The 16,991-nt window shown below is 41.6% G+C and overlaps 1 protein-coding gene across 3 annotated transcripts in view; it reads right to left on the reverse strand.

The window, feature by feature from the left end:
• MUSK (muscle associated receptor tyrosine kinase) overlaps window positions 1-16,483 on the reverse strand; it is a 53,887-nt gene extending 37,404 nt beyond the window's left edge. For all 3 annotated transcript variants that reach the window (XM_074856010.1, XM_074856009.1, XM_074856008.1), the window contains exons 1-5: window positions 16,405-16,483; window positions 11,992-12,118; window positions 8,609-8,760; window positions 7,047-7,174; window positions 6,383-6,524 (exon numbers count right to left, since the gene is read on the reverse strand). In XM_074856010.1, coding sequence (XP_074712111.1) covers window positions 6,383-6,524; window positions 7,047-7,174; window positions 8,609-8,760; window positions 11,992-12,118; window positions 16,405-16,483 — 628 coding nt within the window. The remainder of the gene's footprint in view (window positions 1-6,382; window positions 6,525-7,046; window positions 7,175-8,608; window positions 8,761-11,991; window positions 12,119-16,404) is intronic.
• Between the last annotated feature and the right edge of the window lie 508 nt (window positions 16,484-16,991).

Genomic DNA, 16,991 nt, shown 5'->3' on the forward strand with positions numbered 1-16,991 from the left:
CTTCTATCTACCAGGGTTGGAACGCAAAAACAAACAACATCTAAGTCAGAAGAGCGTGAGGAGCATTGCTTCTACCCTTGTTTCGATTTGTTTGCTTTGTGTGTTGTCACATAGTAGCACAGGAGGAAGTGGAGCAGCCACACTTGGACAGAGAGATGAATGAAGCTGCCTGGCTAAAGAAAGGATCAGTAGCCCTCAACCAATGCCCCATTCAGCCAATTTGAAACTGTAGAGAAGATTAATCCAAAAATGTTATTAAATCCATGGAGAATCCAGTTAGTTTCTTGACAAGCACGCTGGATCTTCCAGCACTTGTCCTAGATAATTTGTTTCCTGAAAGATTTATGATTGTTAATTTCCAGCCATGCCTTTGTACAGTGATGACATCAAAACTAAACCTATACACAAAACTAAACCTATACACAATATACTCCAAAACTCCCGAATTCCACAACTCTCTGGTGCCACAGGTGGAGATCAAGCTCAACTTCATATAAATCACAAGATGGAGGTTCATCTAACTCGATACACAACCAACAGGACCGTCTGTGTACTCTTTCCTTTCTCATTACAGTCCATGTATTTATGGCCTTTTTCCTTCTTGTTCAATATTAAAAATGCATCACTGGGCAAACTGGGAACATCAGAGGTTTCACTGGCTGGGTGCAACACCTAGAAATGCAAAACAGGAAGGTTGTTCTTCATCCTCAGGGGAAGAAAAAACTTTTTTTCAGGATTTCTGCACACAGAGTCCCATTATGCAAAGGTGAAAAGCACAGTAGACAGTTCAGACTGTCTTCCTACAGCAGAGAACTTCCACGCACATGCTTCTGTTGGAATGGAAAGACACCTCTCAAACGAACATTCTACCTTCAGTTGTGTTAGTGCCTAATGCACCACAACCCTTGGTACATTTAAATGGCAATAACTCCATTCATCTCCAGAAAATGCTCTTTCCATAGCTGAAGCTAAAATTTAGGCTGATAAAAAAACAGATGGTTTATAACTTTATGCCTCATCTATAAACAGTTGCTACTTTTTAACTGTAAGCAATTCATGGACAATTTTCCAATTTCTCTGTAACTTTTTTGTTTTGAAGAATGAAGAACATATAGGACATGAACCCATTCTACCAATTCATAAATTCCTTCCCCCAAGGAGAGAAGGAAACATTCTCCAAAACAGCAAAAAAGCTCTGCCAGAACACAGAGCCCAGCTCAGGCAATTAAGCCTGTAAATCATTGCAAAACATGTTGTTTTACTGCTGTTTTGCAATAGATGCTTCTTATTTGGTATAGAAATTATATATACTTTGAATATTGGTTATAAGCACCACATCTGAAAAAGATAGCGAGAGATTAGAGCAAAGCCATCCAGTAGAATTTATTTTGCACATTAAAAAAAACCTACCAGGCAGCTTCTCTCTGAGTCTGAGTGACAAGCATGCTCATAACAGGAATATTCCCATACCTCTTACCAGACAAGAGCTCGTGGCTTTTAATTTATTCTTTCAATGTCATACAATTTATTTATAATGGGTATAGAGTATATCATTGTTACACGTCAAGCCATAAGGACCACAGAGGGTGTACAGTTTTAGGCAGCAGGGCCAGAAACTGAACTTGATGAGCTCTTGCATAGCTTTTGCTGAACTGGTCCTATTAATGGACTGGATCAATGTCACTGTAAATAGCAATGAAAACTGAAATTCCTCCTGTTCTACAGTCCATGTTGCATAAACAGCTGTCCAATGCATGAAGGAAAAAACAGATCAATGTCTCACTAATGCTGCCTATCAAGCAAACCCTACAGATTTCAAATGCTCAGACAAGGGTCAAGAAATGCATTCTTGGCACAGCCTAAAAGTCTATACCTTGCCCTCAGTTTTCAATGACATAAATGGGAATTTCTGCATTTGAGGACAACTGTCAACATTACTGTAGGCAATAGCTGCTCTCCTGATTATTTCCAAAGAAGTGATCTTCAGATAAAACTGGATGGAACATCTTAGCCATCTCAGGCAACATCTTGTCAATAAACTTCAGCCTGCAGACATCTGTGTGAACAGGTAGGCAAAGGAAATGCTTCTATTCTACCATAGTCCTGGATCCTGGCTTCATCCAGGAATCATTCAGCCACAGATTCACTTTCAGCATCTGTACAGCAATCAACAGCAAATTTGTATAAATCTTTTGGCAAGGTACTGCTTCTGAGTGCTCTTCTCATCTAGGGTTAGAAGAAGTGTTCATTATCAAAACTGATAATGTAGAGATTAAACAGCTAGTTAGCAAAATGCTTAAGATGATAGAAAATTAATACAAAACTGCAGGTCAGAAATGTTCCCTCCAGGAAATCAAAAACACGTTTCTTGTATAATACTGTTCCTTTATCTCAGTGCAGATGTTACCTCCTGTAGCCATCTCTGGATACATGTGTAACAAGAAGTCATCTTCACACCATAATTTTCACAGAACCAGCAAACTTATCATTGCTCATTTGTTTTGCTTTGCAGAGCTGTGTGGAGAAGGCTTGTTTCTGTCTATTGCACTTATGCCTCATGCCAGTACTTCTACTAGTCCTTTTTTGCATAAATTGCACAGGCTGTAACTAATTTGACAAAGGAACTGAACACGGAGAAAGATGACTCAATAAACCCATGCAGCTTCTGCACATCTGGAAACCACTGCTTTGGTGCAGGATCACTTCATAGTGACCCCAGCACATGTTGGGAAGATCAAACACTGTTCCTCCAAGGTGTCCCCTCAGAGCTAAACAAGAAGTGTGTGTCATTTTATTGCTATGGGACACACAAATATCGTAAAAATAGCATGCAACTTTCCTTCAGTAGGAGGACTGCCTACCTTGCATGGTGGCTCACTTGGACTCTCCTCAGCCGATGTTTGCTTCTTCTGTCCCTTCCCTGTTCCCCACTTCTGTGCCTGCTCCCCGGTGACAAATCAAGGGGATGCCCCATGCTTTGTTTCTCCTCCTAACACCCTCCTTTCAGTGAGGGCAGTGCTGTCCGTGGGCTCAGCATCATTCCCGAAGAAGATCCTGGGTCTTCCCATGGACCCAGCAGCCAGGTCCATTATGATTGTGTTGCAACCCCTAATGGATTATATCTTTTAAGAAGAAAATCTGTTTCACCATCATGTGTCCAAATTCATGTGGGTTTTCCCAAACTTGGGGAAAAACACAGTCAAAAAGGACAGGCTTTTTTCAACCCTTTTAATAAAAATGCTGACCCTGTTCTGGACACTAAAGCTCATTAACTGATTAGAGTTCACTAGTTCATCACCTGAACTCTGGTGCCTGAAACGTGCCCCAGGAAAGGAAGCAGGCTGCCCTAGCTAGGGACCAGTCTGTGCAGGGAGCAGCACCCAGAGGATCCTTGTCTCCTTCCCACCATTCACTGATGAAAATCAGGAACAACTGAAAAATCAGTTCCACTAAGAAAGGCCTCCATTGCTTTCTTTTTCTTGACAAGAACTGCACCTGAATATTAATTTAAAATTGTTGGTCAAATGATTTTGGCTTTGCTTTAAAAATAATAAAGCTTTATAAATATTAAAGCTGTGTTTTAAAAGCAATAAAAGGCGTCCAGTATTATAAATGTTGAGGAAAGCCAACAATGAACAGAGAAAAATTATTTGGAAAATCAAAATAGCAGCTTTTTTCAAACTGTTTTACCCTGAAACCAGACAAGAACTAGAATTGTAAGGCACCTCAGTGGTGTAAATTCTTGGGCCAAGATTCTCATCAGTTTAAATGAGTGGATCCAGCATAGATAATTTTACATATTTGAGAATTGCTGTAGTTTCTGGGCCCAGCTTCAGCAAGTCATTTAAGTATGTCCCTGATCTTACATGCATTAAGGCGCCTGACCACATGCAGGAGGTAGAGGGTCAATCTGTCAAGTTAGACAACCCTGTACTTTGAACAATGCCTGAAACTAATTGCAGGACTAATGCTGAACCCATTAAAATGGAAGCTCACAACAGAAAATTAGAAACCTCTTTCAGAAATCAGGACCTGCCTGATCTAGATTTAGCTAGTCATAAATATTTGCACTGCTCTTTGAATGGGCATTTGCTTCGGGATTAAATATTCATAGTTAACCAGCCATGCTTAGTCATTTTATTTTATTATTAAACCACACTATGCAGTGCTGTAACTCCAGTCAATAGTAGCACCAAGATTTAAGAAAAAATATTGTAGTGGTATTACAGAGAAGCAACAAACAACATATTTTCATAAGTTTTCTGAACAAAGCAAATGCTCAGAGAAAACTGACTGAAGTGTGATTTGACTGCATCGAGTAATTTTAGATTATTATTTACTTGGAGTTATTTTAAAATGCTGATACTAAGGGGGTAGAAGAGGTAGGAAGGAAGAGTTACTAAAAATTATGATCAAAGAAGTGTGTGAGGGGGATGTATGTGTGTGCACATACCTGCGTGCATACACAGGTATGTGCATATGTATGTATGCTAAATATCCATGAGAATTAATATCACATACTGGGAGGGGAAGGGATCTGTATACAGCGCAAGTTGCAGTCAGGATTATTACCCAAAAAATAAAACAAACATGCATCAGCCTAGTTTGGGTGGCAGCCTGAAATGAGGTATGTTATATGGGTGCCCTACCAGAGAAACCAAGGCAAGCCTGGAGAACAGCACTGCTTTGTTCACCCAACACATGAATGGAACATGAGGGGATAGTTTGTGTGGGAGGACTGAGGTCCCATTGACTAATTAAGAACTAATTTTTCTCGTTTTAATAAAAGAGCACACACAGGCTCTCCTTTGCAAGTAGAGTATTTGTGGATTATTTTGCCATTCCCTGAATTAACAGGCAGCTGCATAATTCTGGAGACAGGGACAAAACAAGATATCAACCTTAACAGCCTGGATTTTGGTGCAGTTCCAGCCCGCTTTTAGATTCCCTAACTGGCTCTGGTAGATTCAGAGTAATAAAATCTCAGTGCCTGAGGCCCTTCAGCATGGAAGGGTGGGATTGTATGCATGGCACCACATATTTGTCGTTCACAATTAATTCTTGACAAGCCTCTGGCCACTGTCTCAATGATAGGGCCAAACCAAAACCCAGGACCCAAGACGTTCACAGCCAGATCCAAGTGTCTTCAGTTTGTCCCATCTCTTTCAGCTTGGGAGAAGTACAGCTGTGAATCTAGATTAGAAATAGCTGCCTTCCTGTTTTAAAACTAGTTAAGGAATTCCTGTCATATTTGAAGCCTGTCCATGTAAATATTAAAAAAAAAAAAAAAAAAAAAAAAGAGGAAAATTAGTGCAGTTTTTAGGGAAAAAGTAGATCTACAGTAATTTGTAGTTGGATCTAATATACCTGATCCTGCTCTCAGAAGAAAGTCAATGGCCCTCTTAGAAACAGGATTGCACCCTAAGTAGCCTCTGATCATCCCAGGCCAAATGTAACCTACAACAATCTTTTGAAGCTTGCTAGGCTTCAATGGAGACCCTTCTCCACTTTCTACAGTACACTCATTCTGAATAAAAAAATAAAAATTAGTTCATCTACTGAGTCAGTCATTCCTCCTCCCACTTCGCAAAACCTAGCATAACCCAATTTCTCTTACAGGATTCAGGAACATTGAATGCCTCGTTGCCTACATTTGGGTTCCCTTGCAGTCCACTGATCTCAGCACTCTGAAAAGGGTGATCATTTATACCATAAAGCAAACACCTTCTGTAAATAAGAGACAGACACTGAGCACATAAAGACCAGAAACTGAAAAATCAATCCAATGTTCAGTTTAGTGAGCAGAAAATGTTTAAGTCCTCAGAGAAAAAAGCTCTGTTTACCTGAAGAATCAACCAATTCAGATGGAAAATCAGAGGAAAGGAAGGGGGACATACACTTAATGCTGCAAAATGCTTGACTGTTTGCAGATGCAGCTCTCTCTGATCAGACTCTTTGCAGTGAGTTTCCAGGGCCATCAGCTTTCTACTTGTCTGTCTGCACAAGCCATAGTGTATAATCCACAGGTCTGGTGTGACTTTTCAAGCAAGACACAAGTTGGCATCTTGGAAACCATCAGTCAGAAAGAAAAACATATTTGGGAGTGGTTACTCAGACAAGTATCCCACCAGATCTGCAGCAGCTGTAGACAAGGACAGTCCACAGATAGTTCCTTTCACCATCAGCCAGCAATGAGAGCAGGTGTGGACAAACTTTCTCTTTCTCACTCTGCTTTCTTTTCCTTCCCCTTCTTCTGCCTTTTGGGTCACCCCCTAGGATGTTTTTGTCAACATCAATGGGACACTGCAGGTTAGTTCAAGTTAACTGGATATGCGTGAGGAGCTGGCATATAGAGCTTGAGCCTGGTGCAAGGGTTACTCACCTTCCACTACCACCATTGCAGGTTTTGAATAGGCTGTGCCCAGGCTGTTCTTGGCAACGCATCGATACTGTCCTGCATCTTCTCTCTGAACATTGTGGATCCTTAAATTCCCTGAATCGAGAACAGCAATGCGAGCATTCTCCTGCCAGAGGAAGGAGCAATCAAGGTGAGGGCTCTACATGCAGGCTGCACACAAGTAGCACCAAACACCTGCTTACAAAGACTGGGCTTACACACATGAAAATTATTTGTGTTGTACTACACTGAAGGATTTAAGGCCAGCTCTTCCTGCTCAGCATTGCCATGGCACACTCACCTATCCCTCTTATTGCAGATCAGTGAATTATAGTTACAAAAGAGCCCTGAATCTTATGTAAGCATCTCAGAAGCTCTTATTTATAAGAACACTCACAAGTGCATTCAGCAGCATTTGGCCATGCTTAGTAGTAATAAATATATATAATATAAAATATAGATACACAGAGAATATTTGGTTTATAAACAGAATTATTGCAGATGCAGATATTTATGAGATGAGCCCTGTATTTTCCAAATGCTTACTTCCTAGAAACTAGAATTTAAAATTGCTGTAATTGATGTTAATATTTTAATACAATACCTTTAGCGAATAGCTAGCGTTACTTACATTTTATTCTCTACTCACCTTTACAACTGTTTCTCCTTTGATCCATGAAACAGAAGGTTTTGGATTCCCCATTGTAGTGCATGGAAGAACAGCCTTTAACCCTTCTATTATTTCCACATTTATAGGCGGTCGGGTTATTTTGGGTCCTAAAATTTGAAAACTCAGAAATTAAAGCTGAACTGAAGCTATGAGATACTGGAACAGGACAAGTTCAGAAATGACAACAAAATCTCTGATGTTTTTTGTGTACATTGCTGAAAGACAGAGAGGTCTTAGTAGGTCATGAGCTGCCTCTGAAAGAAAAAACTTTCTTAAGCACAGCATTCAGAGTTTCAGTTTATGGGTGCAAAAGCAGCTAACTTGCATGGGTTATTTGTTTTCAGGAGTGGAGTTTGACAGCCATTTGAATTAGGGCCTGGGCTAAAATCCAAATCCAGATAAGAGTATTTCCAATATTGAAGAATGTTTGCATTCCAGGTTTTGACATTCTTCACTGCATAAACAGTGTCTTGTGTGAAAGCTCAGATCTGGAGTGAATTGGTTTTGAAATAGTTGTAACCCAGGCTTGTCTCTAGCTCAACAAGAAGGGCATGTAAACTCAATTAATGTCCCTAATTGAAGGATTTATAACTATGTTAGTAAAAAGGAGAAAACATTCTTAAAGAAACAAACATTCAAACTCCTTTGAAGTTAATATGGGACAAATTTAAATTAATTTTACCCAAAGAAAAACATGGCTTAGCTTACTCTGAGCTGGGAGTAAAAAAAAGATCATCTCTGTCTTGGGAGACCTGAAGTTTTGCCTCCCCTGTGTGATACTGAACCAGCAGAAAAATGACCTTCAGAGAGCATCACCTCATGGCCCCCACCTGCAGGCAACTGGGATGCTGGAGAGCCCCAGAATTACCAGACAGGAGGGTCATGCTCATTAGAGCAAACAAATCCTTTCCTACAAACAGATGCTTTAGTCAGGATGTGTCTCAGCTGCCCTTTTAAGTGTTTGTGTAAATAACTGCAGCCAGAGTTCAAAGAGTTCAGCTTCTCCAAGCTCAGCACATGTATAGCCCTTTGCAAGAACCAATCCTCTGCCTTCCATGTGAGATGATGAGATTTAGGTTGCCATGCTCCAGACCTTTCAAGACTGCTATTAAGAACATCTGAACAGCATTTACTTGCTTTTGCCATCCTCAGGCATAAATCTGATTAGTGAAATCTTATGTTTAAAATCCACAAGGGATTTATGCAGTATTGCTATGGCAGTCTAATCTATCAAATTGTGTTGCTTTTATGAAGTTTTGTACAAAGGGCATTCTTCAAAGCATCATTTTTTATCCTCTGCTATGCATACAGTTCCTCTGATCCTAGCACAAGTGTGTGTTATTCAAAGTGAATAAGCACAACTGGTTTTAGTTAAGATATGATACAATATGCCATGTCTCTGCCTCAAGGGACTTCACCCAGCCCCACAGGAACATGGGTCTGCCCTGAACATGGACACCCAGGGGCCATACCTGGGTGTCTGTTCAGTCTCTCAATTACATGCTCACATAGTGTCAGGAAGAAATTACATTTCCACTTACGCATTTTCACTTGGAGAGCCCCACAGCTCTGTGCAGCTGCTCCAATCCCATTATCCGCTGTGCAGCAGTACACCCCATCATCAGTGTCCTCCACGCTCAAAATGGTCAGGAGCTGCCCGTTCCTCTGTATGCTGTACCGGGTGTCAAACAGCCTGCAGGGCACAGCACAGATTGTCAGGGGTGGGGGGACAGCCGGGGACAGAGAGAGGGAATTGCATTTGTGTCTGCAGACTGCTGACAGCACTACAAATAGCAATATGTTTTACTTTTTATTTCCAACCTGAAAACAGAAAGAAAGGCTCTGGAAGTGTTGAATTGGGCCTTAAGATTCGATTTGGTCCTCACTAGACCATGCAGTTCTTGACTGCCACCAGCATGGTGGCAATTCTTCCTCCAGACAGGTATTGGTAAAGTAAGTAGGTACCCTAGTTGGGTTTCTGTCTGGCCAAGGACAGGCAGGAGCACAAGTAATCTTACCCAGCTGTGTTCTGGTTTAGGTATAGTCGCTCAGTGCAAGGGAAGGACTGCCTATATAGTACCTGTAATGGGCTAAAGTTTTTTAAAGAAACTTTCTTCAGATTAAAAAAAAAAAAAATTTCACTAACCAGATAATGTTATGGAAAGATTTTTACTGTTGTGAACAAAAAACGCAAACCAAAACCCAAGTATTTTTGTGTCTGCATCCAGGAGTGGTTTTCTCTCTTTTTTTTGGAAAAAGAAAAAAGAAACCACACAAACAAGCAAAGAAATGTGCTGAAGAAAAGAAGCCATCTAAAGATTAGAGGATGCAAGGAGAGCTATAGTTTAATGACAGCAGGCTTTAACCTGGAGACTTCAGAGAAGTCAAGAAAAGCCCTGAAGTTGGAGCAACAAAGGTACAGGATATTGTAACAAAGTCTGTGGAGCAAAGACCAATTCTATATGTGAGCATGGGGTGTGTATATGTATGTGTGGGCGCATGTGTGAGATCAAGGAAGAGACAGAAAGAAAGGTAGTGAGAAAGTGGAGGACTGATCTCTTATTTTCATTGCAAAACTGTAAAAGTATCGTAAAACTTCAGTGGAACAAGATTTGCATAACATTTCATAAATTACTCCATGTTGGATTTTCACACCTTCATTTATGCTTTTTGGAAACACTTTCATGAAATTGGCCTTTGATTCTGAAGAACAGTAGCAAAAGGGATCTGACCTGAGGATTGGCTCCCAAGCTACCACAAATATCTGATGACTAATTATGTACCATTTTGTCCTTTACTGTTAAAAATCGTACAGCAGTCACCGAGTAATCTCAGTGTGCCATTTACAGTATTACAGGCGCATATTTCCTTTCAACAGCCTTTCACCTTTCAGTCTTGTACTTCCCTCCTCTTTTCACCCTGGGAAGTACAATGAACTCATCCATCGTGTAAAAGACATGCAAGTCCATTCCCTTCTTTTCCTGAGGAAGGCTCACCCCAGGCAGCCTTGTCCTGGGAGATGGGGCAGGTAACCGTTTCACTGGGCACAGGGAACCTGCCAGTCTACTTGCACAGGTTTTGACACCAAAAGGAAAGGTGCTTCCAGAAGACTAGTGCTGACAAGAGCATCTGTCCTGGTGCTATTCCCATAGAAGCTGAATGTTTACATACTGTTTTGTTTTGAAGGTTAGCTTAGCCATCTATTCAGGGTGCTGAGACCTTGTAAAGAGCAGAAAATTTTGTAAATAAAATAATTGATATTTATTACTGGTGACAACTAGACCCTTTGAAGTTTGATACATAACACCCACAGACACATAAATATATTTATATGTTTTTCTCAGAAAAAAAAAATCCATTGATCTGATCCTTTTTAATTGTGCAAATACTTTCAGATATGTTCTTGGAAAATAACAGAAATCTTTTTCAGCTTATCTATTTCCCTGTCTTTGGTCTGAGGTTTTGTATCCAGCAAGCACTGACTACTAATGCCAACACAGCTTTGGGAAAGTGAAATAGTTGCTGCTATTAATGTTGCTCCAGAAGCTCCAGTAAAGGAACAAAACACCTGAGCTCTTCAGCCTGACCAGCAGAGCATTTTTGATTGGTATTTTCCTTTTTGGTCAATGCTGTGAAAAAGACCCTGTGTCTCAGAGAGAGTGGGATGGGTTTTAGGAAAGTGTGGAAACATAGATTGGGGTGAGAAACAATCTGGTTTTCATATGATCTTATAACAGAGAGAGTAAAATTTTAAAAACTATGGGAGAGAAAGGCATGTAATCTCCGTGGTCCTGCATGAATGGCTTCCTCTTCCAGCTCTGATTTTCAGACATGGTGTCACTGATGTGGAAGGAATTAGGAGAAAGGTGACCTGATTTGGAAATAACATCTGTGGATATTCAGACTTCCATCTTGCAACAAGTCCTGGGTCAGAGGGTTAGGACCGGGGTTTTACTGAGGTTCTGTTGAAGGCAATGAAAAAAAGATTTCTGAAGGCCAGTATGCGTATGTGTAGCATTCTGCTTTTCCCCTGTTCTAAAATAGTCTTTCTAGCAGTAAGATCTCCTTCTGCTGCTGACTAATTTGGAGTCTCCTGAGCCAATGGTCCAAGGGTTCTTTGGATGCTTGACCCTGGTAGTAGGAACCATGCTTCAGGTGACCATCTGCCAAACATGGACATCTTTTGTGGAAAATGGGCCTTAATTGTGTTACACAGAGATTGTTCTCTAATTTTCCCTTACAGTGGGAATCACTAACAGTGACCTAGAATGAGAAACTGATGTGAAGTCATGTGGCAAACGTAATATGATTTCAGAGTTGTAAAATCAGGTACAGTTTTCTTTTCAAGAGCCTGTCTACAGCAACAGAGCTAAATCAATGGTAACAACTTCTGTAACGTGTTTCTAAGACTGCCTTCATTGGCAGCACCTTGCTACCTGGTGGTTAATGTCTGACGGCACATGACAATGAGAAGACAGTTTCCTACAGTCAGATCCAGAACTAGAAGCAAACAAGAATGGCATGATATGACCTCTTCCATGCAAAGTTTCCAAGCACACTGCAGACACTAGGGCAACAAGTCTGGCAATGCTCCTTTTAAATATGATACAGCATCCTCATCCTTCATAAACGCTTAAGCTGAGGAACAGAGCACACTGCATTGTCTGAAGCTGGAGAGAAAACTCCTTGCACTGCTTGCAGCAGAAATCAATTGTCTCCAAGCTCAAGTGTATGAAGCTGCAAAAGAACCCCCCAGGTGCTCCTATCACTTCCTAAGGAACACAGATTCCTATATAATTACAGCCATTCACCCTTTTCCCTGCCACAGATCCATTTTGATGTTTCCAGATATCTCCTTTATCATGAGGGAAGGCACTGATGGTTTTGGCAGGGGATGCTGGAGAGGGCTGGGGCTGCTCCCTACCTGATGGGAATGCTGTTGCGCGTCCATGTAATCTCCGGCTCAGGGTATGACTCCACCACACAGACAAACTTGGCGACATCCTCTACCAGCGCATCCACAGTTTCCAGAGGAGTGCTGATCAAGGGAGCTGTGTGAAGGAAGAGAAGATGAGAAAATCTCCCGGTACCTCCTGGAGAGTGGCATGAAGCCTGCCAGACCCCTCTGGCAGAGACAGCTGTGTGTCTTCAGAGTCCTCTGTGACTTTTTCCCCAGCACAGAGGTGCTTTGCACACCCTCCACTCGTTCACTGTAACACAGGTTCCTCTGTATTTGTATCTGCAGCCTTCTGTTATCTGATGCAGGCTTTGCATTTTCTCTTGTGCTCACTCTATAGGGTGCAAAACGGAGTCACCCAAGCATGGGGCAGCTCCAACAAGCTCGGTGCATCTCGTGTTTCTAGCCCTCCTCTCCTCCCAGGGTGCACAGCAATGGGTGGCATACTGCAAGGACACAGGTGAGGCTGTTCCTCTGCTACGGGGGTGACATTTCATGGGCTGGAAGTGCAAGGAACAGCACACAAATTGAAGCCAAGCTGACCTGCCCCTGGAGTGGGCACAGGGCCTCCTTATTAACATATAATGCATGAGATTTGGACTGCTTCATCATTAATACAGGATTTGTTCCACTCAACTATTTCTCCTTTTTTTTAAACTTGCTATATAGCACTATATTTTTCAAAGCCAGGCTCGTAAAGGCCCTTCAGGTCTTCCAGATTTGTGGCAGGACTAGTACATGTTGTCTTTTTCTCACCTTTTCTAACCAAATGGCACCAGGGTTAGAAGTCTAATAGCTGTGTCTGATGCTTATTATCACAGACCTGTCATCATACATTATCTGAGTGTATCATCTTTAGAAACATTTTCCATCACCCTGGTAAAAGACTTGAAGCATGGCTAGAAGGATCAAAGGATACGCCTAGTGAATCACTTCCCCTCCGCACGGTATGCATTGCAGCCATTGCCTCCAAAGACGCTTGAATGACTTTTAATCTATAACTGCAAGGGACACACATCCAATATTTGTTGGACTGGATTTCATTGACAGCTGTGCTGAGAGGAATTAGTTTCATACCATGTTCCTGAAACACCACCTTGAAAATGTACAGCGGATGCAGGCATCTTCCTGTTCCTCGCTGACTGTAGCAGTATCTGGCACACTGTGTGTCTTTTCACAGGAAAATCCTGACTGCACCATATCTGCTGGCCTTCCCAAGAAGATTTAAATTCAGGCAACAAATAAGCATCAAATTTACCCCTCTCTCCTAAACAAAAAAGCAAAATACAAGGTGCTCCAATTTAAGTGACTGAGAATAATAGAAAGCCTTTACCTTAATGTTTTTTTCAATTTACATGGGAGTAAAAATTAAAATGTCATTGGAGTTCAGCTGGAATGAAGCTAGAGGAAGAAAGGATCGCCTTCCACTATCAGGTTTATATAAAAGTCCTAACGCTTTTGAAATGTCATTAGAATAAATCTGCCTCAATAATATTTCTAGATTATATGACTTCAGATTGCATAATTGGTAATGACTGTACTTCTATAAAAAGGTCTTAAAGCTACAGCTAGGGTAGCACTAAAGATTATATTAACTAAACTTTAGTTAAAACACATGTGTCTCAGACTTGTTGTTTAAGATCACTGCTTCAAACTGTGTCAGGCTTCAATTTATTGGGTCATTTTGGGTCACACCAGGTAGAAGTAATCATTCATATTGCACCCCAGATAAATCCCACACCAGTAAAACCAAATGGAAGATTTTCACAAAGCCTAATTTCTTTGCTACTGAAGGTTGTCTTAGGAGAATAACCTCTACCGATGGCTATCCTGTCTACTTCAAAGGGGATGTTGCTATTTCGTGACAGAGTTTATTGGGTTTTGATGGCATTAAGTCTGGCTGAAATGGAGTTTTACAATCTAATTTTATATAGTATGTTTTTATTGCTGTTGTCCACATGCCTTGATCTCTGGAAGGATGCTTCTTTAACCTTGAGAAATGTAAATTTTTACAGTGACCAAAATTCAAAGCAACTAGTTGTATAACTATGTTGTCACAATAAGCATGGCTATTCTCACAAAGAATAAAGTTCTATATGTACCAAGAGCCAGTATGCATAACAACAGTGTTTTATTCTTTGGGCAAACAAGCCCTGTCAGTTTAATATATTAAATAAATTCTCTAGCAAAAGTTATGCTTATTATCACAGACTTTTGTGTCTTTTGTGGTATCTCTTTAATTCAACAGATGACAGAATTATCCTTAGCAATATTACCTACACCGCGTCTAATCTAGCATCTCCTGAAAGGCAGTACCAGGGTCTGATCTGTCACCCCCTGAGAGCCAGCACACAGCTCTTAGGGCAGAATCAAGCCCATACTCATAGAAAATATGTCAAAAATGACAGCACTTTACTATGGCCAAAGCAGAAAGGGAACTTTTTTTTACAGCTGCCTCCCCAAACTCTACATCCTCGAAGAGCAACTGTGACAACAACAGCTATGTGTCATTTTCTCGTATGCTCTTTTTTACCTTTCTGATATTAAAACCAAGTGATGGGCCAGTGAGGAGGTGAAGTCAGTGCTCCTGCAGCCAGGATGAGGGGGCAGAGGCCGGAGGACACACCATGTGTCCGCAGAGGACAGCAAGAGGTGGAGCACACCGCCATTTTATCATGAGGCGGCAAGAGAGACCCAAAATGGCTGCAATGGTGCCTGCTTCTAAAAGCTGTCCAAAAAGCTCAGATGTTGGTGTCAGTCCATGTTTGCTCACAAAAGCAATCAAAACTTATGATGTCTTCATTATCAGATTTTAACATGGGAAATTAAAATCCAAACAACTTAAGAGATATTTATCATAGATCCCAGAGCTTTCCGTGCGCATCCATTGGGGCTGTCTGACATTTTTTAGGTAGCCCTATGGCTTTAAATAACATTGAAAATCAATTAACTTACATATCCATAAAGCCACACAGGTGCCATTTTTCTGGATGTCAGCTGTAGTTTCCCGAGATAGCAAAATGACCCAAGGTCAGTCACAGGGCCCATGAGAAAGCCAAATCCCCTCCTATCCCCAGCCCACCAGAAGCTCCCAGATTGCTTGGCTTTGGTTTTGGATTCACACTTTTGAAACAAGACAAGCCAGGCAGACAAAACAAAGCAGAAAATGGAGCCAGTCCCCTCTGCAGCATTGCAGATGCCTAGAGATACTGCAGTTCCTCTGGACATTTAACTGCCCAATCGTGTTTCCAGCTAATGCTGCAAAAGCTCTACAGGGCACTGCTGGCCTATAGTCTCATTTCAGCCTCTCTCAGGGACCAAGGCAATTCAGCCACCTGAGACATTTTAGGAAACGATGCATATCTCTTCACTGTACTATGTCACCAGAAAGAATCAATCCCTTTCCTCTTTGTTTTTCTTGTCTCTCTAATCCCATTTTTACCACAGCTTTCAAAAAGACCAGGGTTCACCAACTTACTTTAGTGCCTTAGGAAAAAATTAGCATTTTTATTTCAAAAGTCTTTTGTAAAGAGACCATTTCTTTTCCATTTTGAGGTCAACCTGACTAACAATTGTAAGAGCACAGCCCTGCAAGAGCAGCCATGTTGGCCTAACAGCTTAATACTGGCATCTTCCTTGAGGTTTTTTTTTTGTTTTCCTGAAGCCGCAAAGTTTCTGGTGTGCTTTGGATGGGTCCTGACAATCACCATGCAGCAAAACCTTTTGTCCACAGGGTTACCAGAAGGTACATCCAGAAGACCACTGTTGCATTTTGTACCTCAAAGGCTTTTCTAAACAGAATTTTTTCAGTTCTTGTGTTGGATAAAAGTCTGTGAGCATGTGTCCATGTGCGTGTGTGCACACAAGAAAGGAAGAAGGTATAATAATTTTTATGTTATATACAATACAAACCATGCATATTTTTATTTATAAACATACGCTGTGTAAAGACATTATAGCCATTTACATTTTCTTTGAGTTTTATATATTTATAAGCATACACAGGCATGCAGAACACCACAATTCTTGGGCTCTGCAGCAACGGGTGCTACTAGCCATCAAAATCTGTAAGCTTCCTTTGACATGAGAAATGTCCATCCCACCCAGGCTGAATCCAAATGTCTCCCCTGCCCGTTACAACAGGACTACGTGCTCTTCCTAGACAAAGAACCTTCAATCCCAGACACAAATACGAGATTATTTTCACTGCTATCCTTCTAGAAGCAGTGAACTGATCACCGAAAGCAGAACATTTTTGTCCTTTTTCTGGAATATTACCTCACCACCCGCCCCACTGTTACCAGAGATGTCTTCCCCTTTGCAAAACCTCCTTCAGTAAGAGACAGAAGTAGACCAGGGCAAAAGCCCCTCCAAGCAAACCTTTTGGGAGAGTCTCGGCCAAGCTGAGGGCTGCCAGGGTGAGGACATGCACCAGGTGCACCTTCAGCAGGTCATTCATGTTTGATCCAGAAGGCATCCGGCTCCTTCAGGCGAGGCGTGTGGAGCTCCCAGCCGGCTGCATTTCGGATGGCAGTGCACAAGCAGAGCTTCTCCGCTAATGACGGAGTAGGGTCTGCGGGATCTAAGTATAATCAGGAATTCTCCCACCCGGCAGTGGTGATGGACGTGGCCAGCTGGTGCGTATCCACTTCGGTCGGTGTGAAAGCGTGGAGCTCGTGAAACAAGAGAAAGCAAATCCCTTCTGAATTCCTTCTAAGCAAACAGAGAGGAGGACAATAGGCAAATGCATTTCCAGGGCAGTACCCTACCCCAGCGCTGCAAAGTCACTAGGCCTTTATTTCAGCACTGTGTAAGTGCAGTAGTGGAAAAAATGCATGCCACTGGATTTTACTTCAGCTTAGTCCCCCTCTTTTCATTTTTTCTCCTCTCTCTCTCGCAAGTGCTCTCTCTGTCTTATTATAACCTTTCATGATTGGCTGCAATATGGCACCTGTTGCCCTGCTGAT

The sequence above is a fragment of the Strix uralensis genome, chromosome Z (assembly GCF_047716275.1).
Source record: "Strix uralensis isolate ZFMK-TIS-50842 chromosome Z, bStrUra1, whole genome shotgun sequence".
Lineage (NCBI taxonomy): Eukaryota > Metazoa > Chordata > Aves > Strigiformes > Strigidae > Strix > Strix uralensis.